Source organism: Pecten maximus, chromosome 2, assembly GCF_902652985.1.
Source record: "Pecten maximus chromosome 2, xPecMax1.1, whole genome shotgun sequence".
NCBI lineage: Eukaryota > Metazoa > Mollusca > Bivalvia > Pectinida > Pectinidae > Pecten > Pecten maximus.
The window spans coordinates 53073444-53099990 of NC_047016.1; the positions used below are offsets into that span (position 1 = coordinate 53073444).

General features: G+C 35.5%; 1 protein-coding gene across 5 annotated transcripts in view; it reads left to right on the plus strand.

Moving 5' to 3' along the window:
• Nucleotides 1-26547, plus strand: part of LOC117322482 (cell wall protein PRY3-like) — a 50160-nt gene that overhangs the window by 13905 nt on the left and 9708 nt on the right. For 3 of the 5 annotated variants that reach the window (XM_033877422.1, XM_033877418.1, XM_033877419.1), the window contains exons 2-5: nucleotides 10146-10386; nucleotides 15828-15905; nucleotides 16325-16501; nucleotides 24176-24486. In XM_033877422.1, the coding sequence (XP_033733313.1) occupies nucleotides 10155-10386; nucleotides 15828-15905; nucleotides 16325-16501; nucleotides 24176-24486 (798 nt within the window). In that variant the 5' untranslated portion in view covers nucleotides 10146-10154. Of the gene's footprint in view, nucleotides 1-2315; nucleotides 3050-9060; nucleotides 9186-10145; nucleotides 10387-15827; nucleotides 15906-16324; nucleotides 16502-24175; nucleotides 24487-26547 lie in introns of those variants that run through there. The other 2 variants (XM_033877420.1, XM_033877421.1) reach the window with 2 other exon arrangements.

Here is a 26547-nt window from a genome sequence, read left to right on the forward strand (position 1 = left end):
TATAGTAAAGTCAACAAGCTACAAGTTCAATAAATAGTAAAGTCAGCAAGCTACAGGTTCAATATATAGTAAATAGTAAAGTCAGCAAGCTACAAGTTCAATATATAGTAAAATCAGCAGGCTACAAGTTCAATATATAGTAAAGTCAGCAGGCTACAGGTTCAATATATAGTAAAGTCAGCAAGCTACAAGATCAATTTATAGTAAAGTCAGCAAGTTACAAGTTCAATATATAGTAAAGTCAGCAGGCTACAGGTTCAATATATAGTAAAGTCAGCAAACTACAAGTTCAATATATAGTAAAGTCAGCAAGCTACAGGTTTAATATATAGTAAAGTCAGCAGGCTACAGGTTCAATATATAGTAAAGTCAGCACGAATATTTTCTAATATTACTTACTACTGCAAATCACTTAGATTTTGCGAATACTTTATTTCGCGTGTTTGACACTTCAAACATATTCGCGAAATGCATGATTCCGCGAGCGCCGATCTAGAAATGACTTTGGATTAGCGAATGATGAGCTATTAGGGTCGTGGACTCGACAAGACTTCTACATCGCTAACCGAAAGCTTGGTCGTCATCCAAAGTGTTATTTTTGTACAAATATTAGCGAAGGATTTGAATTCGCGATGGACTCTCCTCGCGTATTAACGTGAAAATAAATTCTACGCGAAATGTAAGAGATTACACTCAGTACACTGATTGCAAAACCACCCAGGCCTGTCTGATAGAATTGAGTTTCTGTATTATCCTATTCTGCTTCTGATGAAATAATTTTCAGAGCATCAGTAATAATGGTAGATGCGTGTTCCTCGTTTGTGTTGGATTTCGAATTTGGCTGTAAGCTTATCGAAACAATCTATAGATCAGCCTTAATCGTTCACACTGAAACAGGCCTTTCATCTCTGTTCATACATTAATAAGATGTTTCCTAACAAAAGATGAAAGACAATTAAACCATTGGATAAACTGTTTTCTGGAATATGTCTTGATTAAAAAGTTCAAAGTCTTGATTAGCAATAACGAATTTGATTCTAGTAATATAATCATTAGAATGAAATTATATTTGCTTGATAATTTCTATTAGATTATAAGTATACCCACAAGGAAAAAAATATATTAAAGCCGACTTCTTAGAATCCAAATTCATTGAAGAGCCTAAAAAAACATCTCACCATGACATTCACATATTTTAGTTTAAGATGCACACAATGTAATAGTTTTGAATAAAATGATTTTTTCTGACAATATAGATGAATGTAAAACCAGAGACACTACAGACATTTTTGAAATACGTTTTTGGCCGACTGACATACTGTATAAACATAACGAGTTTCTAGAGACACGTGTTAATGGCGACAATGGACAAGGCCATTGGGTCAACAGTTTATTGATATTCTGAAATATATCATTTTACAATGTGCGATGTGGATATAAGTAGTTTAGTGTGTCACATCAGTCTGTTATATCGATCTATTTGACGTTTCCTTCATGAATTTGATTGAAATTGGCACCGCGAGAACGTCAATGAAGCCGAGAAATATGTTTGTTCTTGACTTAACAAATATCCATATGAATCTTACTCCCTCAAATACTATCCTCGTGACATAATCTTGAGGAAGATTTTTCTTTTTTTTGCTTAGTTTTGTTTTCTGATGTTATCTTATCTTCTTATCGAAAACGGAATCATTTACGCTCCACACGAAACTGAATATTCATTTATGATATAACTTAGGTTACCGGAAATTGCCTAACATTGCGATTTTATCAAAGAAAGAAAACAATGCTTGTGAAATTTATTCAACGTTTGTGATTAGCTGTAGGATACAATGACGCAAGTCTGTAGGTCTTTTTGTTGGACGAAAAAAGTATAACGTAGATAGACAATACATTACCTGAAAAACAGGTAAAACATACAAATAAGTTACTGTTACAATGTCGAGAGGTCAAAGGTCATTTCTTAAATTGGACAATGACAAACGCTATCACGAGAGTTGATACTTATATCATGCATCTATCATATATGTATATACGTACCATCACTAGAAACCGGTACTTGACTATACAGGATGTATAGAACACTTCAGCCAAGCACGTGACGACACGTATGACTAACAGTTTCCTATTTTTGTTTTACACACAGTTGGGTGTTTATTATTGTTAACTTCAGGGTTAATATGATTACGTCCTCGTCTGATGTTTATATCACATCGTAGTTCCTTGTTGTGTTGGATTTCAACACATGGACGGAGTCGTAATAGAATGTGTGTCTGACTTCTTGTGACGGACACACAATTGCTGACGGGGACAAAACAATGCATTCGTCCAAGTATGTGATAAAAACTGAAGGTCGGTCCGCCCGTCCTGACTTTGGAGAAGTTCGATTGGCAATCAATCCGGGAAGGCAGACAAAGGTTTTGGTGACCCCTGGTACGGAGGGTTCAGTGACGTCATACCGTGCAAGGGATTCAAGAGATGTCCCCTTGGTTGTACAGAAAGCTAAACGAACTGATAGTGGACAACCATCCTGGATAAAATCAGACGAAACAAAAGCTCTGCGACCGGTCAGTTCGAGTGTAGGATATAACACAAATGCAACTATTGCAGATAAGAATCGCAAGTCGGATGTCACTGTACGGCCGTCTTGGGTGAAGACGTCAGAGGAGCAGAGAGGGTACCGCCCTAACAACGATTCGGCTTTGAATGGACGGTATGAACCAGGACACAGCGGATCCCACAGACAAGTGAAATCAAGTTCGTTATATTGTAACAAGCCTCCCGAGTCTAGTCTTGATTGCGATTCTGTGAAATCCAGGCGGGATGGGTATGGCAGATCGGTGTCGCCACGTCCTTTGAGTAACTACCCAAATAAATTAAAAAAGACGCATATATTCCGAAAGAACAGGTTTGTCAACTGAACCAACCTCCGTCGAGCGTACAAAAATATTCTCCGTCAGTGCCAATCACAAGACAAACTTGGGTGAAAGACCCCAGTCGGAAGGAACGAAATCCAAACCCACAAAAGCTGTCATGGCAACGACCTCAGGTAGCGTATATATATTTGAAAATTCTTCCGTTTACATCGGATACTATTAGGAGCCATATAATAAAAGAATTGGACTAAAATATTTAAAGGTGGGGTCAACGCCTGTGAAGATTTAATATTACCGCCTGCCCCACTCCATTTCCTTTTATTTTAAAAACTTTCCATTTCTACAGAATTATTTTGCGGAAATTTTAGAACCAGTGAATTACTTTTTAGCATGTCAAACATGTCAATGTCCACAGGCTTTTATGTTGTGTCTTTGAGATAATATTCGGAACATTGTTAATAGTTTTAATCTTTAGATATTAATATCAAGACATATTGTAACTGAATTCGTCTGAAAAATAATCTATCATCCGGCTCTTGGCGACTGTACAAGCCATTTGCCAGTCTTGTGTAAAGTATATTCCTGAATGGTACCCTAAACCGGCCTAGATCATGCTATATTACTGCAGTCGATTTGAGCTCGGTAACAATCACTCGAGCTCTTTCCAATAAAAGGACAATCAGGGTTTGATACCGCTATCGGAGATAACAATACGTGAAGTCATATGTCTACCTTCAAGTTTCCCTCTGCACACATTTTTATGTCACTCTGCAAAAGCATCCCAACAATCACGCTTCACAATTAATTACTGTGAGAGAATGTTCGACTACAAAACAGGGACAAAACAAACTCGAAAAAAAAAAAAACACCCCACACAATCCGCTCCATGCAGACCACATAAATGTCCTTACGCTAACAACATTTGACCGACACAGATATTATTTGTGTCACCGTATATATTATATGCTTACATTTTGTTACATAATTTTTTCGGAGAGTTATACTGCTAGGGTGTTAGGATAATTAATTCAGAATTCATTGTTGATCACACAGGAACTTGTTACCAACTCCTACCGCACGACCCATGTATCCATAATAATCATTATATTATATTTGTATTATATATATAGAGAGAGAAAAAATAATAGTAGTCCTTGTGGAAGAAAATATATGGAAAAATTAAAAAAATGACTCAGACAACATCTAACGTTTTCGTCCCGTCTAGGGGACTCTTCAGATATATATATATAAAAAAACCGGGGACTAATTTGAATTTGTTGGAACAGCATGGCGAACGAAATACTTAAATCTATATTCTGGTGCCAACTCTTTTGTTTTGTTTTGTTTGGTTGTTTGTTCTTTTATTGACGAACCAGACTTTAAATAGTCTCTACCGTGGCTCGTCCGAATGTTTTGAACGAATATCTCCAGTCCAACTGTTTGGACCACTAAAACGAGAACGACCCGTTATCATATTACCAAATACTATATAATGAGTAAAAAGTCCATGGTCACAGAAAATAGAGGTTGTAACTCTTGCATGTGAACTGGGTTAGAGTTGATCTCCGCTCCATTTGTTAGATATATATATTATCTATATATTATTAGAACTGTCAACTCGTCGGTCCCAATCACAGTGGTTTTTCTCCGGGTACTCCGGCTTTCCTCCACCTCCAAAACCTGGCACGTCCTTAAATGACCCTGGCTGTTAATAGGACGTTAAACAAAAATAAACCAAACCAAACCAAACTCGTCGGTCCCAATCACAGAGAATGTCCGGCTGTTGATTCAGGGGAGGCAACTCCGATATCTGCAGACTTATTGTTTAAGGGGAGACTGCACCTACTTTGCCTGTCAATTTTAACAGCAGACAAAATTTTGTAAGTGTAGAAAAACAAGCATTTTCATTCGATACCGTGAATGAAAAGTTTGTTAATGTCTTTAAAGACATTAACAAACTTTTTATTATTTACAAGTCAGATTAGTCCAAAAATATGTATTATTTTCTATACATACCTATTCGCAGTAAGGTTTGGCATAATCAAATTTAATCATATTTTCATTACAATGCATTGGACAAAAAAAAGAATTGCTCCGTTTTTCCTTTAAATATGAAAGCAAGAAACATTTATGTTATATCACTTCGTCAGTAAATTCTATCTGTAAATTATTTAATATAAAAACGGATCAAAATCAATAATATCCCCCAAACTATCATATTTTCATGATACATAAAGTTTTGAACAATAAGTCGTTTATATATCAGAAAGGGAGATATCCATGTGATAATCAAAGGGACATAACTCTTATCCCGTGAACTATAACACGCCTACTGATTTTATGACTATTTTGTATTCACTGATTCATCTTCAATGTCGACTGAAGGACACGGAGACATCGTAGTACGGACTAAAAAAAAACCTTTCGACATTTGTATGTAAAATTAAATAAGTTAACCTAGATATGTTAATCAGGTGAATCTTACACAATTGTTACTATACTGGTATGTCTCTGGTTTGTAACCTATCACAGAAATACTTATAAAAAGTATCCCTAGTCCTGAATGTGGCAGCAAAGATATGTCATTTATTATGTCTTAAATACCATATCAATGTAGTTATTTACTTAATCATACAAATATGCGAAGGTGTTTATTTTAACGGTATAGGTTGACTGGACGAATCTCCGTGTGACCCAATTCAGAATGCAATAAAGATTTTATGGTGGTTTATTGACTAGAGCCAAGACAACCGGAAGTGTGTTTATAGAGATGTCGTTGCTAGGTTACCACTGGAACCTACAAACGAGGTTCGCGAGGGAATTAATGGTTGAAACGATTTTGAACTCAATTTCAGATCAAAACGGCCATAACATGGGATATATATCAATTTAAAAGTGTCGGTAAAGTTTCCATTCCCTTCTGTCCATATGTACACCTCACTGTCGCCTGGCTGGTCAACATTACGTCAACCAGGGCAAGCGGTCAGTACCGGACAAGGCTGACCAACTGATAATGGTCAGTAATACTGTTAGCCGTCACGTTTCCCTGTATAATCTAATCTGGAGGTGAATACGATTGTAGACTTCGATATAAGTATCTGTATGATGGTGTCATTGTAAAGTTTATTGTACAATTCGGGTAGTCAGTTGTCACCGTGGTAATTTACCACACTCACCTTTCACTTACGTGTTCAGGGTTCGATTCCTGGATACCCCGATCGGACGTAAAAAGGCATAAGTAACCTGGCCGCGACCACGTGGGTTTACTCCTGGAATTCCTATTTCCTCCATAGTAAATCCCTCGCGCTCCTACATCCAGACCAACAGTGACTAATAAAAGTCGAGATATGTTGTTTCTCAATTGTAAAATAAAATGTCCATGAACACGAAATCGTGTGATAATGAAAGTTACAATTATACCGATACTGATGTAAAACGAAGGCTGTAAAGTCAATCCAAACATATATTTATAACGATATTATATATCACAATTGCATGGATGGAAATTAATTTTTAGAAAACGATAGATATTAAAAAATAAATATGTTTAAGACCTATACAAGTGTGTTTCTAGAAGAAAAGACGAACTTGACTTTTGGTCCCTAGTTGTGCCATTTGAATTAACATTTTTCATGAGATAGATAAAATGGCCGACATGCAGCCATCTTTTGTTATCGCTATTTCTCAAAAAGTACTGGAGGGATATTCCTCAAACTTGATGTGTACGTTCCCCTTGGTTTCATCAGTTGTGCCATTTGAATTTACATTTTGATCACTAAAAATGGCCAACAGGCTGCCATCTTTTTTTTGACATTTGAAATGTGTTAAACCTATCTATTGAAAAGTATTCTTCATGGATGTTTCTCAAACTTCACATGTAGGTTTCCTTCCTCTTTAGTTGGTTATGCTAAATCATCTTTATTTGACCGTTAAAAATGCTTTATTTCATCCTCGCAAAATTTGTTCAAATGCAATTTCAAGTGATTAAAAAACGAGGGAAAAAAAACATGAAAAATAAACAAAAATCAGCCATGCATACAGCCGATAAACATCGTATAATGATAGGCGCCAAGATCCCTCTGGGAACTCTTGTTTATTTCTTTTAAATTATACATCAATGATTTCACCGAATTACTATAATTACACAATACCTTTTCACAGAGTACACGTCAACATTCTTCATCTTCGTACTTAGACATACAGCCGTTTTAATATGAACTTGATAGCTTCAAATAAGAAGTCAGATGCTTACTTGGGTTGTTATTTTTATCAAAGGAAGACTAAATTTATTTTAATAAAAGAAAATCATTGAAGTTATATAGACAGAGATTTTGTATTGAATTGATTTTTTATTTTAGCAGTATACATAGACATCTTTGTATAACGTTTAGTGGCCAGATCACATGCATGAAATTTATAGATCAGTAACGAAAAATAATGTGAAAACTGCCATATTACATATAAACGTAGAATACTCTATATACACCCTAGTGCGCACGTGAGGTTTGGAATGGTGTGCATCTCTCCTCGAATTGTTGTTAGGAGATTTAAGTTATAACAGTTGTGTCATATCATTCCATATTTGGTAAATAAGATATGTCAAAAGACAAAAATCCAAATCTATATAATGTTGTAAGTTAATTAACACAGTACAAACACACGTTAGAGTCCAGAGTTCAAGTGATTTCAGCTTTACAAACTCTCTTACTGTTGTACATAATTTATGATAAAATATATTCCACAACGGCTATGAACTTCACTTTCATCTATTTCCGAGAGTTGGGCAAGTCCTTGTGATGAAACCTTGATCTGCTCAATATTAGCCACTTAATACTTTGTAGTTGTAACTATGTGGTAAATTGTGATTGGTTATTACTAATATGTGTGACGTCATAAGAAAGACTAGTAAGAGCCTAACAGAATGGCATGTCTCTAAAGCATTGTCATATCATCATCTTCCAGTTAGGCTTTATCAAACATTTATTGAGCACCCCTTTTTACAATGTGTAGTATTGAGCGACATGCCGTGAACATCAGCTACCGTATTTATGAAATAAGAAAAGAGTTAACATTCGAAATAAATCAACTCTCACGAATCAAGCAAAGTGGCTGCAGGTAAAAAGGTTATATTCTAACTTCAGGAACATATTACTACGGGATGTCTCCAGGCAAGGTGATGGAATTTAAATAAGATTAATATCTAATTCAGTAGCAATACGTGGAAGGTAAAGATTTGTGTCTTAAACTAAATTCGTATTTAGATTGAATGTTTCATACCACGGGGTAGAAAATGCTGATCTATGTCTCAAAAAGAACTCTTTGCTTCAACGTCGTCGAGACTGGCGTCAAATACCCGTAAACATCGTTGTGTTTATTTAACGGAATGCCAACATACACTAGCAAATACTGTTTTCCCTTTGAAATAGGATGGTTTCATCCATCTGAAATAAAAACTAAATCTAATGGTAAAAACTCACAATGGAATGACTCCAACATGTTCTGACGACTTTGGTGAATACGTCAGCATTTAAATAAAACCTTTGTACTTGTAATATACATGTACATGCAGTGGTGTGTTATTTGTATTAGGCCAGTATTGGACAGTTGTAAGTAGAATCATGCGTATCCATCTGTAGGATATCATTATACACCATACGTAAATACATACAAGGATCACTGGCGGATTTAAGGGAGGGGTGGGGTGGGGGGCGTGGGGGGCACGACCCCCCCACCCCCCCCCCCCCCCTTCCCCCCCTCCAAAAAAACCCCCCAACTTTATGAATCTATCGTGAAATACACTAGAATGCAGGATTTTGCATTTACCTTCTAAATATTTTCCCGGGGGAATAACCCCGAACCCCCCGTAATTTGGCACGCCCCCTCACTGAAATACCTGTATCCGACCTTGAGGAAGTATTTATTATAGGCTTCAGGGTCTAGCTATTGTGTTGATATATTGTTACGTTCCTGTAATATTTTTGACGATATCCGGGTAGTTATCCCCACGAAATCCGTCTACATGAATATTTACACTTGCGTGATCTGGCCAATTCCTCTTCCATAGGTCTACACATAATTGTCTAAAATGACAGCTGAAATATCACTCCCAAGCATCACTGACGGAATCATTATTTGCCCTGAAACCCTATTGGTTACATCGGATCACGTGACACACACAAATGATGTAATGTAGATAAAAAAGTATAAAATAAATTCGATTGAGGACATATTTTATTCATTTCCTATTGGACCATCCGGCGGGAGAGTTGCTTTTCACGAAAATCAACAGGGTAGGCTGACAGAACATCGGTATGTTTGAAAACTAAATTACGATATCATGTTCAACTTTTGTTCGTACTAACCATCATTTTGGATTACAACACAACAATACTCAGACCACATCACACAATTTACGTTTTACATTGTACACTTATATAAAAATGTTGTGACTTTATTTTGAGAATAATTTGTGACTTTCGTATACTGATATACTATTTTAGCTAATTATATATAATCTGTCACTTTAATGCCTTCGAAGAGAACCTGTGTATTCCGGCATTTATCATATTCAAGCAAGCTCTAATATTTCTTAGAGTTTCAGGGTAGGTAGTGTCCTTCGAAAACGGTTTTGACGGTGATGTTGCTTGATAAATCTCACCTTTAAAAACAAATTAGAGTTTTAAGAAGAGTAAAAGTTTATACGACTTTTACACAATGTCGTGTTGCTTCATTGGAAAGAACCAAGCGTCTCGGTAGCTCAGTCGGTTAGAGTGCCGGCCACGTAACCTCAGGTAAAGATCCGAGGATTGTGGTTCGACCTTCCGTACACGTGCGGGTTTCCCGTATGTTGTCAAGTGAGGTCGGCACCAGCTACTACATAGATCCCACCTCAACATGTCCCTGGCTGGGCTATGAACCAAACTAACTCATTCGAAACAATATACAAGATTTTGTCTAAACCAAACTACTTTGTTTAGTGAATTTGATGTAATAGTTGATTCGACGTAGATTGCCGTGTTTTGTTTAAGAAATCGACAAAAAGAAAGAAAATAATATGCAAATCTTTGAAGCTTTGAAAAAAGACGATGATCTTAAATCAACGGAACAACAAGATATTTGGTAATTATAGGATGTGAAATATAGTTTTGAAGCACATGTATCGTCGAATCAATCGTTCGTTCATCAGTTAGGACATGCTGACTTGATACTGTTTCACATTTGTTGATTCTGTTTAACATTTATATATCAAACTTTGTTTTGTTTTTTTAGAATTCAGAAATGGCCGAGAAGAAGTTCATCGATGAGGTATTGGAAGCCCATAACATTTACCGGGCTAAACACAACTGTCCCCCCGTCGAACACGCCAAGGACCTTACCGACGCCGCTCAGCGTTGGGCTGACCACCTAGCGAAGACCAACGGGTTTGCACACAGCGATTGCGACCTCAATGGGACTAGAATGGGAGAGAACATCGCGATGAAATGGACGTCGGGACCCGATAATTACACAGGTAATACAGACAGTATTGAAATTAAAATATCAGGGATTTGGGATTTTCGTTAAAAATGACACCGCGGTGTTCATTATATACAGAACACCGGCGGTGCCACTTTTGCCGAATTTTAATCTAGTCCCCCAAAAACGTCTCAAAAAGTGCTATACACACTAGGGAAGGTCCTAATACATGTCGACTGTAAAAAATTCTCAAGTCCCTGTGATTAAAATAGTAGTTTAATATACATATCACTTACTGAAAGGTTAAGTTATGATACGTGGACTTTCAGTGCTAGTCTAAGTTGCTTGTGACGAAGCAATTTTGATTTACCAGAAATATAGATTTACAGTGACAGGTGGGACTTCTGTAATTTTATAACGTTGTTAGCTGTGTTGATTGAAATAAAACCCCTTCTTTAACTGTGTACCCCGATACCTAATACATAAGAACTGATATGTATACGCATGTTTCAGACATTTGATGACAGAAAGCACCACCGAATCCGCACTCTATCGGACACAATAATATCACACAAAGCTAATCGTCAATTTATATTCAACGAATGATTAACTTATAAATATTAATTACGTGACAAAAGACTTAAAGCGAGCACTGTTATGTTGGACTTCCTGCTCTAATATAGACTTGAGGAAACTGTCGGGTGTTTCCCTCATTGCTGGGTATGAAGATTAGATTATGATCATCACCAATTTGACCCTTTTGGGCCCCTACAATTATTCGTGGCTCTGAGTAAAAATCATCGTAACTATTTTCAATTCTACCATGTTTGCTATGTAACGCCAGTTTTGATTGGTTTAAAACCATGTATTATTTTCCAATAACCCACGCTCGTGCCAATAATACACGGTCGTGAGTCACGGCTGTTACAATTTTATATATCTAAAATTCACCGGTTTTATGAAAGGTTATTATAGCCGAGTGGGCTAATGGGTTAGTCTTACAATACATTTTTATCAAGACGCGAGTTCGAATCCTACGGAAGGCCCCCTTTTTTATCTTTTTTTTTATCCTTTTTTTTTTTAATTTTCAAAATCAATGCCATATGATAGATGCTCTTGATCGTAGTACTGTATTGCCTGTACATTTCATCAACAAATAATGCAATACTCAAGAAATAAATTACAGGTTAATTAAAGGTTTTCTCGGGGTTTCTTTGCTGTTTTTCTATTAGAAAGAGGTCGATCTACGAACTAAACAGTACATGGTAGAATAGAAATAATCAACTTTGACTCGTGTATTGTTGCAGGATATACAACTCGGACTCGGATATTTTGCAATTTTAATTAATAACTCAGGCCTGCGGCCTTCGTTATTAATCTAATTGCAAAATATCCTCGTCCTCGTTGTATATTCTGCAACAATACACGAATCATCGTTAATTATTTCTTAAATAATCAAACCACAATCCTTTGCTTGTGATATTGACATTTTAATTAGTATCACTTCATAATTTTGATATTTTGCGTGTGGTGTTAATAGTTAGATGACGTACATGTAGCACGTATGACGAATCTGGGGTAACCAACTTTGTGACTTTATTAACTCCTATCGTAGCGGCCTATCGCGGTCTGTACACGTCGGAAGCTACTAATGTCCCATCCTTAATTGTGTCTTGTCATATCCGAGTCCTCGTGTTTCTGTATCATGTTTTCTGATATCATATTATGTGTTAATTTTTGACTGTGTGTTCGGTTCTCGTCATACAGGCTATTGTCCAACTACCCGGACGTTCTGATGCACAGACGTAAAGATAATATCGCTCCCATTTATAATCGCCCACTCGTCACTCTTGAGTTTTCTTCGTACATTTTAATCAAACATTTCAAAGCGTACGCATTGTACATTTTTTATTCATAAAATGCGTAATGTTTGAAGTGCTTGTTCTTTACGGTTTTCAATTTCTGTAATTCCTACCAATAACTGATTGTCAACGTTGGTTATATGTACTCATCGAAAAAAGGCGCCTCATGGATAGGAACGAGACCAAGATCCCGCCCAATGTGTGCAAATAATGTCAAAAGTTTTGATAAATTCTCGGTTCATATTTGATTTCAAATTTATGTAACTATGTATCGACCTTATCAAAAGGATATAATTGTATATTAGTGATTTACATAAATGGACATTAAGTATTAAATAAACTGCCAAAGTCATAACAAAGACAGCATAGGAGTTTATACTTATATTTACATAAGACGGTATTCATATTGTCATTGTTGTAATATACCGGTGTAGCAGCAAAACCTGGCGCACGGGAGCTCAAGATGAGGAGGCTGTAGGTCCATATGTGATACGAAATATGACCTCAAAAATGAACACTGATGTGTATCAGAACTGGACTGTGCTGAACGCCGGCGGCCAGGTAGCCAAAATAGTTTGAGCTTCTAAGATTTCGGAGGTCTCGTGTTTGAGTCCTTGTCTGGTCACTGCATTTTGCCTCTCTTGTTACAATTGTATAGTGAAAATGTTAATATTTACGACCAAAAAAAAAAAAAAAAAAAGTTACTTTAATTTGATTCATGTCTTTTGTAACATCCCACACCCAAAGAAAAAAGAAACACGCTTAAAATAAAACAAAGTGCTCATATATAATTGTATAAGAAGCATCTAGGCGAGTAGATGCTTGCTGTGTGATAGGCTGAAGATAGGTTTGCATGGCGCACTCTACCCGCCCTAATTTATACGAATCTAATTACCCGACCACCCGCTCCGGACAACGGACTTAAACTGATACCCGTTAACTCTCTGATAGGGATGTTTGTTTACCTTGGGTCGTGATAAAAGTACACTTTAGCCCATGATTAGACACCCACCCACACAGGAACAACTCATCCGGGATCTCAACATAAAGCTAAATTAAAACATCACCTTATTGAATAATTCTTCTTGTAATCATTGATACAGATAGTTGCTACGACTCCTCGTGAGGATAGGAAATATCAAAACGGAGCAATAACGGAGCAATAGTTAATATAAGGTGGTATCAATTGTTTCACAATTGTTGTAAAAAAGCAACGACATAGGCATATATTAAAAATGATGGTGATTTATTCCTCTCCGCCCACATGTGGAAGAGTGTTATTAAGTATGGGAGAGGGCATCAGGTATCTAAATAAATACACAACACATGACGACATTTTCCGGCCACCTCACTTCATCAAATTCAAATTCATTCTTTTTCTCTTTTCACATGACATTGTATAGTGAAATCATATTTATAATGTAATACATACAATTGTTGTAGTGTTCGTAGTCGATACACATCACATTTTCAAAATATTACATTTATGTATCAAGGAGGAGAAATGATGATGTTGATTGTTCTTATAAAAGTACACATTTTCATTCTTCAGACCATTTCTGCATTGAAATCGGTTCCACTGCAAGCAACATAATTCCATTTGATTCAGAAGTTCCATCGTAAATCCATTCTTCTGAAGAGCTGTCAAGTGACCACCCGCTACTTCGAAAATTACTATTTTTTTCACTACAAAAATGAAAATTAAGAATACTTTAATCGGTCTTCATGTTAAGAAATCGATCCATCTTTTTTATTACCGAGTCATAAAATACTTGCAACGAATGCAAACAGTGGTTAAGTTCGTAGGGTCCTCTGTGCCTATCAGACAGGTATACTATCTGGCCGGGGTCGTCTGTATGTCACTACAATAGATTTAAAATACTGATAACAATACCCACTCCTCTTAGCAACCATGTCATTCGGGCCTCGCTGAAATAAATAGTAATTCTCTCGCTTATATGTTTGAGATATAAATATGTTTCTCGTAAAACCTAATAGGAAACATAGTTTAAGGTCATGCTAAGGAACAAGTTCTGTCAGACAACTCTTGATGCACTACAATGTCAGTATGTAGTAACTGATTTTCGAATAATTGATGACAACATTTATTGTTTTCAAAAAAGAAAAGAAAAAAAAAATGCATTTTTTTTTATTGGGGGGGGAGGGGGGGAGGGGGTTGGCGGTTGGGGGTTGGAGGGTTGGAGGGGGGGGGGGGGGGAGATTGGAGGTCATTTAAACACGTAAAACAAATTAGTTGAATACTATCTTCAAATCATTATATCTACCTAATCATATGTGTCATTGTTTTAACCGATATCACGCGACCGAGGGGTGATTCGTGACACTTATATTGTACTCATCTATATTAAAATATATGGGACATATGGTACTCTAATTTTGCCAATTCAAATATAGGCGTAACCATTTACTCAGAGTGTATTTTATGACGTAGTTCTGTACTTTGTACAAGTATTTGAAATAGAACGGAGATTCGCGTTTTCCCTGGGTGTTGTCATTACTTGGTGCGTTTTTGACGGTGGGACAGACTAGCCTGATTATATTTACATTATGACCTACTCATATTGTTCCTCTCACACGAGGGCAAATAAAAAGTGTCAATTTCCTTGTTGACCACGAGTGACTAATGCTCGCTTGTAGTTGTTTCTATAAATATATGATGCTGTCGAATATGCTAGTTGGCGTATATTTGTGGATATTCGGGCGTGTTCTGTGTATGATTGCACAGGGACTTAAAAATATCCCAAATCGCCGTTCCTAATATACGTAATATACAATATACGGGTAGTGGGTTTGGAAATTTGCGACATGCTCCTATGCGTGATTGTTAAAGAAATATTCACTCTCCTCGTGGTCGGTAGATCAACAAAGAAATGTAACTATACCTACAAATCGATTGATCTCACTGTGAGAGTCCATTTAAACGTGAAGTGGACAGCCTTTCACTGACCATGTGATCATGACCTGGCCAAGGCTGTCTCGATTATTGATAAATTACCTGTATGTCTGCGTTTACTGAAACGTTATTATTGAATTCAACATATACCTGCGAAAATTGTGTCAATGGGTTTTCATTAAAATGAATTATCGTCAAAAGCACTGGTATCTAATTATTCCATTAAGATAACTATTAGAGTTTTACATGTATTGGGGACAGTTTAAGCCTGAAATAAGAGGGTTTAAGTTAATCTTTCCTTCTCAACTCCCTGAATGTTTTGGTAACAGTTGATAGATTATCCTGGAAATCAAATGTTAGATATCAACAGAGTCAATATATAAGGTGCAATATCTTTATTTATAGTCAAAGCCACGATATATAATTATCCTACTTTAAAGGATGAAAATAAGAAAATCAAGATTTGTTGCCCTTGCTAATTTTAATCTCCCTGAAAACCTTGTTCTATTTTCCTTGTCCTTTTTAATGGTTTCTATGCTAATCTTTCTCGATAGAATGCCCTTTTTAATCCCTACCTAACTAACCACGCGTATTTCATAAGATCACTTTGCTGTTCCTACTATTTTCCCTCGTGAATGATGTGAATATGAAATGTAAGAACGCTGGTCATATTGTCTATCGGTGACATCACTGATCTTACCATGTTATTTTATTTGAAAGGTCAAGAGGTCACCGACCAGTGGTACAGTGAGGTAAAGATGTACACGTTCGGCCAGGAACCGACATCCTCGGGTACAGGTAAGGTTCAGCACGAAGTCTTCTGAGACTCAGCAATACTCTCGTCCCTCTTAGAAGACATCAAACCAGTCTTAATAGCATATTGTATATATTAATTAAATTCATTACATCTTTTCATGAACATGAATAGAAATGAAATAAATTCGCCATATTTAGTATAATGTATTCCACAAGTGTAATGAATAATTGCATGTTAAATCGCATAATTAGTCAGATAGAAAAGGGAGATAACTGTCACTTTTGATAAGTGTTTATATTGTAAAAAAAAAATAAAAATTCATATATTGTATAAAGATATGAGTTTTATTAGAAACGTTTAGTGAGAATAAAATCAGGCCGAGATTTTCATATTAAATTCGGTGGTATTCTTTTCTCTTTTCTTTTAAATCCTCATTAAACACAAAATCAAATGTTTGTAGGACATTTCACTCAAGTGGTATGGAAGGGGACCAAAGAGATCGGAGTGGGAAAGGCAAAGACAAAGGATAACAAGATACTAGTCGTGGCCAACTACAGGCCAGCCGGGAACATGTTGGGGCAGTTCCGGGATAATGTACTTCCGCCAAAGGACGGGAAAATCGAGCTTCCGTCAACAGGTCATTAGATTTTACATATTTTATTGCCTGAAAAGGTGCTTGAAAAGGCATGGATGTGGCATAAGCTGAACTAACGTTACTAACACTGAGGGTTTCCTGCTTTAATATTTACATGGCTTATTATGTGCATGCAGTGTATTTACGGCTTCATCCCACAAACAGAAGACGAACACGATAGAAAAGACAAGAGGAAGAAGCAGAGCATAGCTAACAAAAATAACTAATAAATCGATAAGAACTTGAGCAGTAATTGTTTCAGTGTTCTGATGGAAAGGGTAATTTGGCTGTCCATACAACAACTTATTAACACTTAAGAAATGTGGCTGTCCATGCAACAACTTATAAACACTTAAGAAATGTGGCTGTCCATGCAACAACGTATTGACACTTTAGTAATTTGGCTCTCCATACAACAACTTGTTAACACTTAAGAAATGTGGCTGTCCATGCAACAACTTATTAACACTTAAGTAATTTGGCTGTCCATGCGACAACTTATCAACGCTTAAGAAATTTGGCTATCCATGCAACAACTTATAAACACTTAAGAAATATGGCTGTCAATACAACAACTTATTAACACTTCAGTAATTTGGCTGTCCATGCAACAACGTATTGACACTTTAGTCATTTGGCTCTCCATACAACAACTTATTAACACTTAAGTAATTTGGCTGTCCATGCAACAACTTATTAACACTTCAGTAATTTCGCTGTCCATGCAACAACGTATTGACACTTTAGTAATTTGGCTCTCCATACAACAACTTGTTAACACTTAAGTAATTTGGCTGTCCATGTAACAACTTATTAACACTTAATTTGGCTGTCCATACAACAACTTGTTAACACTTAAGTAATTTGGCTGTCCATACAACAACTTATTAACACTTTAGTAATTTGGCTGTCCATGCAACAACGTATTGACACTTTAGTAATTTGACTGTCCATACAACAACTTGTTAACACTTAAGAAATTTGGCTGTCCATACAACAACTTGTTAACACTTAAGTAATTTGGCTGTCCATGCAGCAACTTATTAACACTTACTTAATTTGTCCATGCAAGAACTTAATAACACTTAAGTTATTTGGCTGTCCATGCAACAACTTATTAACACTTACTTAATTTGTCCATGCAAGAACTTAATAACACTTAAGTAATTTGGCTGTCCATGCATGAACTTACTAATACTTAAGTAATTTGGCTGTCAATACAACAACCTATTAACACTTTAGTAATTTGTCTGTCCATGTAACAACTTATAAACACTTTTAGTTTTTAATAGATCTACTGTAATTTAACAGGGAATGACATTCGTATTTGAACTTTTCGTTTGTTTTAAAGCAAAATTCATTGATCACAAGTATCACAAACAATATCACTGGACAAAGTGCCACACAGAGGAGGTATACTATTTCTACCATTTATACTACATCGTTGTTGAGATAAGATTCAGCAATATAGATGTATTGAAAGTCACTAGCTACAAATTCGATATATGATGATCTGTTTAAGGTAGAGAATGGTAAGATAGGAACATGTACCTGGACCATACTATGATGATATTATAATATTTATGATGTTCACAAAGAAACAACAGTTATAGGGTTAGAATTAACAAGACAAACTTAAACAGAGCATAATAAGGAATTAAGATAATAATGTATTAGCAGAAACTGCCTATTGTCACTTGGTGGAACAAAAGAGTGATCACTTGAATTATATTAACATAAAACTGATGGGTGCATGATTTATTAACCTTACACAGCTTTCTAGATTGAGACGTATATAAAACTAGTAAAGGAAAACACGAATAAGGGTTTTAATGTTTCCATGGTAACTATGTAAACATGTAATGTACAATACTAACATCGACCACTTGGGCATTCATCGCCAACAGTTTCCGGGTTTCCGGATCTGCCTAGCCCTTAAACATGATGTAATTTGATATTTAACAACATACTCACACACATATACATACTCTTAAATTCATGTTTGTTTGCCATGTGTATTATGCCACTCTTTGACATAAATGTTAAGAACGAAGAAGAAGAAGAAGAAGAAGAAGAAGAAGAAGAAGAAGAAGAAGAAGAAGAGACACCGGTGAAACACATACAAAAAAATAACAAAAAAGAAGAGAATGAATAAAAATATAAAAGAACTATATTATTCCGACACCTAATACTGAGCACAAAACACTATATAAAAAAGAAGAGAATGAATAAAAAGAAAAAAAGAATTATATTACCCCAACACCTAATACTGAGAATAAAACGCTTGTGATACTTGACGGATTACTACTCGCTACAACTATATATTTTATAACAGTTTAGGGTATTTCAACAGTATGTAAGCCTCGTGGATCTGCTCAAGCATTGGACGATACAGGTCACGATGTACAACACGATTTCTCCACTGCACAATCGTGGACAATGACGACAGTACGAAAGATGGTTGGAAGTATGAATGATAAATGTAGAAAACAAACAACTATAAAGCTAAGGAACAAAGCGTAACATTTTAAAATCACAGATAACCATCAAACCCATAGGTAACATATTTTACACCTAATGAATCGGGTAACATCTATTGAATGATATTTTAGTTTAATTAAATAACTTTGCAGAAAATACACGTCTTGTTATACATACATTGTGTGTGGTATATCTACACGAATACCAATGCCCAACACCAGTCAAAAGCCTGCAATAGCAAGCTGATCGATATCTTACTGTGTAAATATTCGTATTTTGTCAGAGTTAATATCTACTACAAAAATGCGACCAAACGTTTTCCAGGAAAACCTGCGATCGCCGTCTTAACGAAGATAGTTGAGGCATGTAACAAGCTCTCGCGGATCAGCGATAGGTCTTCAACAATGAATATCGTAGCCGGATCATAACCACTCCCTTACTCCTAATAACTAGAAACAATCTAACTCTGAACAACACTCTAGAATAACCACATATATAAACTTTCTCCGATATTCCTCTACTAATATTCACACTATTTGCTTCATTATAACTTAAAATAAAACTGTAAGTAAAGCGGCTACACGGACAGAGAAAGGTTACACAATGGTTACATAATATTGCCTACATTTTTGAATAGTTAATATGGTTACAATATGGTACATTGTGTTGGAATGGGATAACGTCAAAATCACATGCATGTTTCTAACCACTAACCACTAATCCTTAGTCGGATGGGACTTAAAACGGTGGCCAGTGTTAGAATGTCCAACTCACACGAAAACATACCCTTTGCGGTTATTCGGTAGGGAAAAGATGTCCTAACACCAGCAAAGACGTAAAAGTTATGTTTTGATAAGTAATATATTATTAAAACGTTTACATGGGCTTACAACCTTATAGATATAAACCGAATGCAATTGGCTATATGACACACACCCCTGAAACAACGGACATTCTTATGTAACGTGTCTAATCAGAGTTAGGATAAGGCAAGGAGTTGGATAAGGAGTCGTCTTCAAAATTATAATACATTCTAGTTAAGATACCACACACGACTCCCTAATCTGTATCTACCTTCCTTTCTCGCTTGTTACTTAATTCTGTATATCTTCTTCTCGTTTTTACTTTTTTACCGTCCAATGAAATGCCGAAAGGCCGGAATAGCGGACGATAAACACAATTCAAAAGTCACATTTGAGATAGGATAGATTTACTTTTGTCTTCGACTATAGAAATTTTCGATGAATAATGTATTTCCGACTTAATAGTAAAATGACTTTACAGGAAATGTCATGCAACGTATTTAGTCTTTCTATCTAGATGACAAAAGAAGAGAGATCTTATTCTGGATGTTTGATATCATATATACGTTATATTTGTACTCTCAAATTAAAAAACAAAAAAATGAGACAATGTATCCTTGCACAAAAATCAATTATTTAATACACTTATTATTATCGAGATTATATGTATAGACTAAAGTTAAAAGTTAAAGACTACATTATAAACCAAATATATTCTGAGCGCACAACGATTTATCACATGTCTGTTTTCCATAGTAAAGAACGACTGGCTAGTTGTGCATCCCTTTAATACAAATCGATCGGAATTTACTTGCCCTAGTAACAGTATCAACCAATAACGCTAAGTTGCGGTGTTGACTTGTGTCAAGTTTTAAAATGTCATTTCGATTGTCTATTTAATGCAAATACATATCCATATATTAGATGGAACTGTTGTCTTTACGATTTGGAGACTTGCGGATTTTAAGTAAAAGTTTTGATAAGAAAAATGTGATATAATACTTTGAGATAGATTAATATGTCTAGCTTTGAAAATATCAAAGAAATATGTTTGAAATAACGTGAAATAATACCACTGCATTTATCACACTATCCGCCAACCTAGAATGCTACCTTCCCCAAAGAAACTTCTAATGCTTTCTAGATAGGAAAGACCCCCTTGTTGTTGTGAGTCGAATCCAACCCATTGAACGCAGCATGATCTCCATGGATTGGAGGTAGATAACCTCTCTCAAACGTCGCTATGGTGCCTTTCACCTTAATAATTACATGGCTTTATTGAGGAATATTGCATTTTGTTTACATACAGATTATTTACTCTTCGATCCACATACCTCTGTCTCTACCAGGTCAGGGTATATAGATTTATTGACCCTGTTATAATTTCTGACAAGGTATGACGCTTTGACCAACAACGCTCAGGTAAAAATCCGGGCGTTTCCGATCGTAGCACACCTATAGATACCTGTGTGGGTTGACAGGCCCAGTATATATCTCTAGCGGGATATATTTAACACGCTTTAACATTCGGAGGCATTTGGACTTATATTGATCATTTAAAGGTAGGTTAACTAGTCACAATAGGCAAGTAATTGATTTTCATTAACCAGCACAATCTCGAAATCTTAAAACGTATTTCGATACTTTTACACCAGGTTTATATTGACAATATAATATATTCAATATGTATAAAGAATTTTGATAATATGCAAATCGAAGTTACATTAAATTCAGTTGACCTCTAAGTTTCTGGCAGTCGATATAACCAATCCATATTACCAGAACAAAAGCTAGACGTAAACATCAAAATTAATTGTCGGAAAAAGTGTTCACAGAATAAATATACTAATACCCTTTCTATATAGATGTATTGAGTAATATTTGTGATTGCGTTCACTAATACAGTACACAGAATCAAAGGTGCGTCCTTGTTCCTTGACTATTCGTAATAACCTTGGCCTAATTTTCGCAGCATGTTTCACTTACCGTACAGGTTAGATTTAAGATAGGATAATAAGACAAACTGGTGTCCCGGTAATTATGATTTACAATACATTGGAATTTTTCATTTCATGTTATTTTCAGCAATTGCATAATTGCCTGTTTAAGTCAACGTAACGTGCTGCTAGTTGGTTAAACGACATTGTCTTTTGTGGTGTAAACGAATTTACAAGGAAGTATAACAAAACATATTATCTGGATACACAGATACAATATTATCACACATGATTTATTTTCTTGCCGTTGCACTATTTATGATGTGTTTTGAGCAGTTTGCATGCCGTTACAAGGAAACACAAAACAACACTGAATCATTTTTATTAAATTTGTTTTTCGCGACAATATGAAGCTAATCACCAATAACCAATGGACACACAGTACATATATATGTGTCTGAAACAGGCTACATCCAACAGATGTTTCATTCAACATGTCCGACCCATTATCAAAGTTATATTTCGATCTCGTGGAATATGTATCTTTGTAATCAATACGATTAAATATTAAACATTAGCCCACTCAATGTTGCTCAAACACAGGAAAATATTTAAAATGATTGTTCGACAATTATTTTAACAACGTACATAGTGACAAAGAATGCACTTTGCAATAAATAGACAACAAAACCAAAATGGCTACATAAAAACACGAAGTCACGTGATCATTAAAATCAATAACAGCAAAATAAATCGTACTGATGTGCACGATCGTGGTATTCTGGGCAAAGTTTATCAAAACAATAAAGAAGATTTAAACTTCATAGATAAACTTTTATATTAAAGAGTAAAAGGTATGTCATGGTAAAATAATTTAGTGCTTAATTTCAGACAAATTATTAGGGTCTTTGTCATACGGATTTAACATGTAATACACATTTTCTGGTGTCACTTTGAACCTAATCTGACTTACTATTGTATGGATACAACCCGAGAATGGTCAGTTACATTGTTGATCCAGCTTTTGATGTATATTTACACAGTACAAACACCTAGTATTAATCGATAAAGCTACAATGTCAACACCACATGTCACCCAACAGTTACGCACCACACAGTGGAATATCGAAATCTGAAAATATAATGTATGCACTTTCTCTTATACTGATACTAACAACAAAATTATAGCTTGGGGATATCTCGACTGAGCGTCTAATGGACTTTAGGATATCTCGACTTAGTGTCTGATGGACTTGTTAACAGACACTCGGGTTATTATTGTATTCTTGTGTCAGATATTACTTTCCTAAAATACACCATTGTTACTGATTATAAATAAAGATAAACCGACATTTCTATTGATACGGATGAATAGATCTGTTGTTATATTTTGTTATATTTTGTAGTTAATCAAAACACAGATTAGATAAATTCAACACCAATTGAGTTCGCGGTATTTATGTAGTTGACTGTTTGAACGATGAACATATGTACCCACTACACTCTCACAATTATAAGTGACTGATATAGTCACATACTGTATCCAGGTCAGCCAAGCTTTATCGATTTCCGCAGTATATAGTCCTCATCTGTCATGCACAGCTACCCCTAAACATCACTAGTTGTACTCACATCTCACTAATAGGCCCGATAGACAGACATATATCAGGGTGAGCTTGCTCTAACAGGGACGTACTCTGTGGACTAAGAATGCGATATGTAAGTCTTTTCCTAGAATTTATTAGTTTATATACATATATAGTATTGTTTATATGCATATATGAGGTAATATTTTAAAGAGAAATAAAAAAAAAAGTGTTTTATTTTGTACGTCACGCTGTTTGAGCACTGACCGCTTTGGTTTCTGAACCTAGAGTTGTCGGTCATTAAGAACAATGCCTATTTTTTTTATCGTTGATGCTAGAGAGAAAACTATTTTGCTGTTCCTGGTTAAAAGGAAGTAAAATGCCAGTTGCGTTGATCACCAAGAACTTAATAGTGTTTTTATGCAGTAAACGCCTTTGTCATGATAGTTTTTAGTTGTTAAGATTGAGAAATCTATCCACTCAAACAGCATCAGCAGTATGTTATAACTAGATGAAATGTCATGTTGCCGGTGAACTGTCGACGTCACAATAACAATTACGACGTACTAACAAACACGTACTGTATTGTATACACCGCCCTTTAAATGAAATATCTTTTTAATAAATTTATATGGTGTCATTTTGATACGAATATGAATCAATTGTGTTCCGGGCTTTTGATTATTTTTCGTTAGCAAGGATGCTATATATTGTATAACGTACTGTATATGGAAAAAAAATCTTTAAATAAAACATTAACAATATTGTTTTGGTCGAAATTGGTATGATCAAAGTTTTAAGATATACAAATAATACGTTTTCCCTTGTTCGTTGTTTTTGTTCTCATTTTCAATGTTGTACTTTTTCCAGATCGAATACCTGTAGAACATAAACAGGGATCTAGTCCGTTTTCGAGTCGATTCGAAAATAAACATACTCCTTCCAACATGGCATCTAGAGGTGGTGAATCCCGATCAGTCCGGACATTCACGGAAACTTCCGGAAGTGGTGCTAACAAGGTCACAAAGACGGTTGTGGAGGAAACCATCATCAAAGCAGATGGAAGCAAGACCACCAACCGGAAGGAAACCATTACAACAGGGGACACCGGGAAATCAGATATGAAGTCAATTGATCACCATGACCAAAAAGACAAGGATAAAAAAGGCGGGGCATTTGGGGTGAGCATCTCGTAGCATACTGACATTCTTCCTCGGGTTTTGATACGAGTATTTCGCATGAATTAAATTAATCTTTGGTATTCCTTGAAATAATGATGTGCTAAAATAGAATATTAATATGTTAATGTTTTTTGTATTTTCCATTGCTCTGAATGACAACATTACTTTATATATGCTTGAACTTTTGTTATAAACTGTGTATAATGATGGCAAGTAAACTAAGGTAAACCTTTCAGGTTGCCATCAAATGCCAATCACATTTTCAATTAGGCGGGAGCTGTCCAGGCCTGTCAATGTAATGTAAAAGGACTATCATGAGTAATTGGCTTGAACTAGACGCAAGGCTTTTAAACTCCAGTGAAATGTGTTTGATATCGGGTCGACAGCAAGTAATGCCATCCATACCTCCTGTTGGACAATCACCTTGCGATAAATACAATAGATTTAAGTCATAAAACACACGGTTCGTGACACTATAAAGCATTAATCGGTTTACAGTCGGTACCAATGTTTACAGACGTACCATTCCATGGTATGCTCACTTCTTCAAAGTCCTGTAAAACCATTAACAACCATTGTATCAACTCTTTCATATACATGTCCTCATATATTGATTAAAATACAGTCACCAATGGTACGTGTGTTATTTAAAAGTCGTGATTTGAGATTTTTTCATTTCTTGCGACCTATTTGGAATATTTTATCTCCTGCTGTAATTAACAAGTTAGGTCGCTAGCATCAGTCTATAGTGCCATAGAACGAAACAACAATATGTATGGTACAGGATAATTCAATTGAGCTCTACCGTATCTCAATCACGATTTGTTTTAAAAGAGCTAATATCTTGTAAGTTCAATACTTTGGTAGTACCCAAAGATCGACAGGCGATACAATTTGGTTTGTGGAACCGATATGGTAGCAGAGGATGAGACTTTTATCTGAAATCTCTGGTGTAGTGATAAATCATTTGTCTCTATTCTTGTTATTATATATATATTATATTTTTGTTAATTTGATACCACAGTATATAGTCATTCCACAAATACCTTTTCGATGTTTTCACTGTTATTCGAATTCAAAATGTTAAGGAGCGTAGTTTTGCCAACACTACCAACTTTGAAAGGACTGAATTGTCAGTTTAAAACAAAATGTTGATTTCGCCATAACTATCATCTAAGCTATACATGCAATTCCATTTATCATCAGGGGTAATATAAGGTCGTCTCATATAACTATATAAATATATCATATCCGGGGCAAGTTTCGTTCAGGTAAGTGAGCAAACACATCTTGATTGTAAAAGCAGTGGGAGGTCGGTATATAAAACAAGGTAGGTTGACTCCAAATAATCTACCTTTATTGAAATGCTGATTTTCTTTGTTATATACGGAGTTTTCTTTCTTTCTTTCACTGTTAGGCGAGATCTCTTAAATCAATTGAAGCATTTTAAAGCATTGAAGCCATTAAGACCATTCTGTTTGAGTTTTATAACCGAGTACTGTAAACAACGTTTAAAAGTACTCGTTTTCAATTGTATTTTGTCCATAGTATGTAACATTCGTTTATTTCAATTAATTCTTTTAACAAACTTTTATGTCAGCAAAATAGGTTCAATTAAATGCTACATAATAAGAAAGTTAGTTTTGAATAGAGATTAGCCAAGGTGTATATAATCTACAGTAATATAGCTAGCGGGTATATCGACTAATAACAACCAGACAGTTCCAGATAACGGATTATTTCATATAGTTAAATTAATAAAGATGATAATGAAACATTTTGATAGAATTATTTCTAAATTAAAATGATCAATGGTGAAGCTATAATCTCAGGGATTCCTCCGTTTGACTAACAGCCGTTACAACATTACCAACAGAACGATAGCATTCGTATCCCTGGATCAGCGATACAGTTTCATATTTTATCGATTCATGTTGAAACCAGACAGGCACAGTCTGTTTCTCAATCAATGTGATATTATTTTTTTTATTAGTAGTACATGTGTATAAGTAATATGCCACGTATTAGAGGTTTTAAAAGCAATCCAAACATATGTCCCTC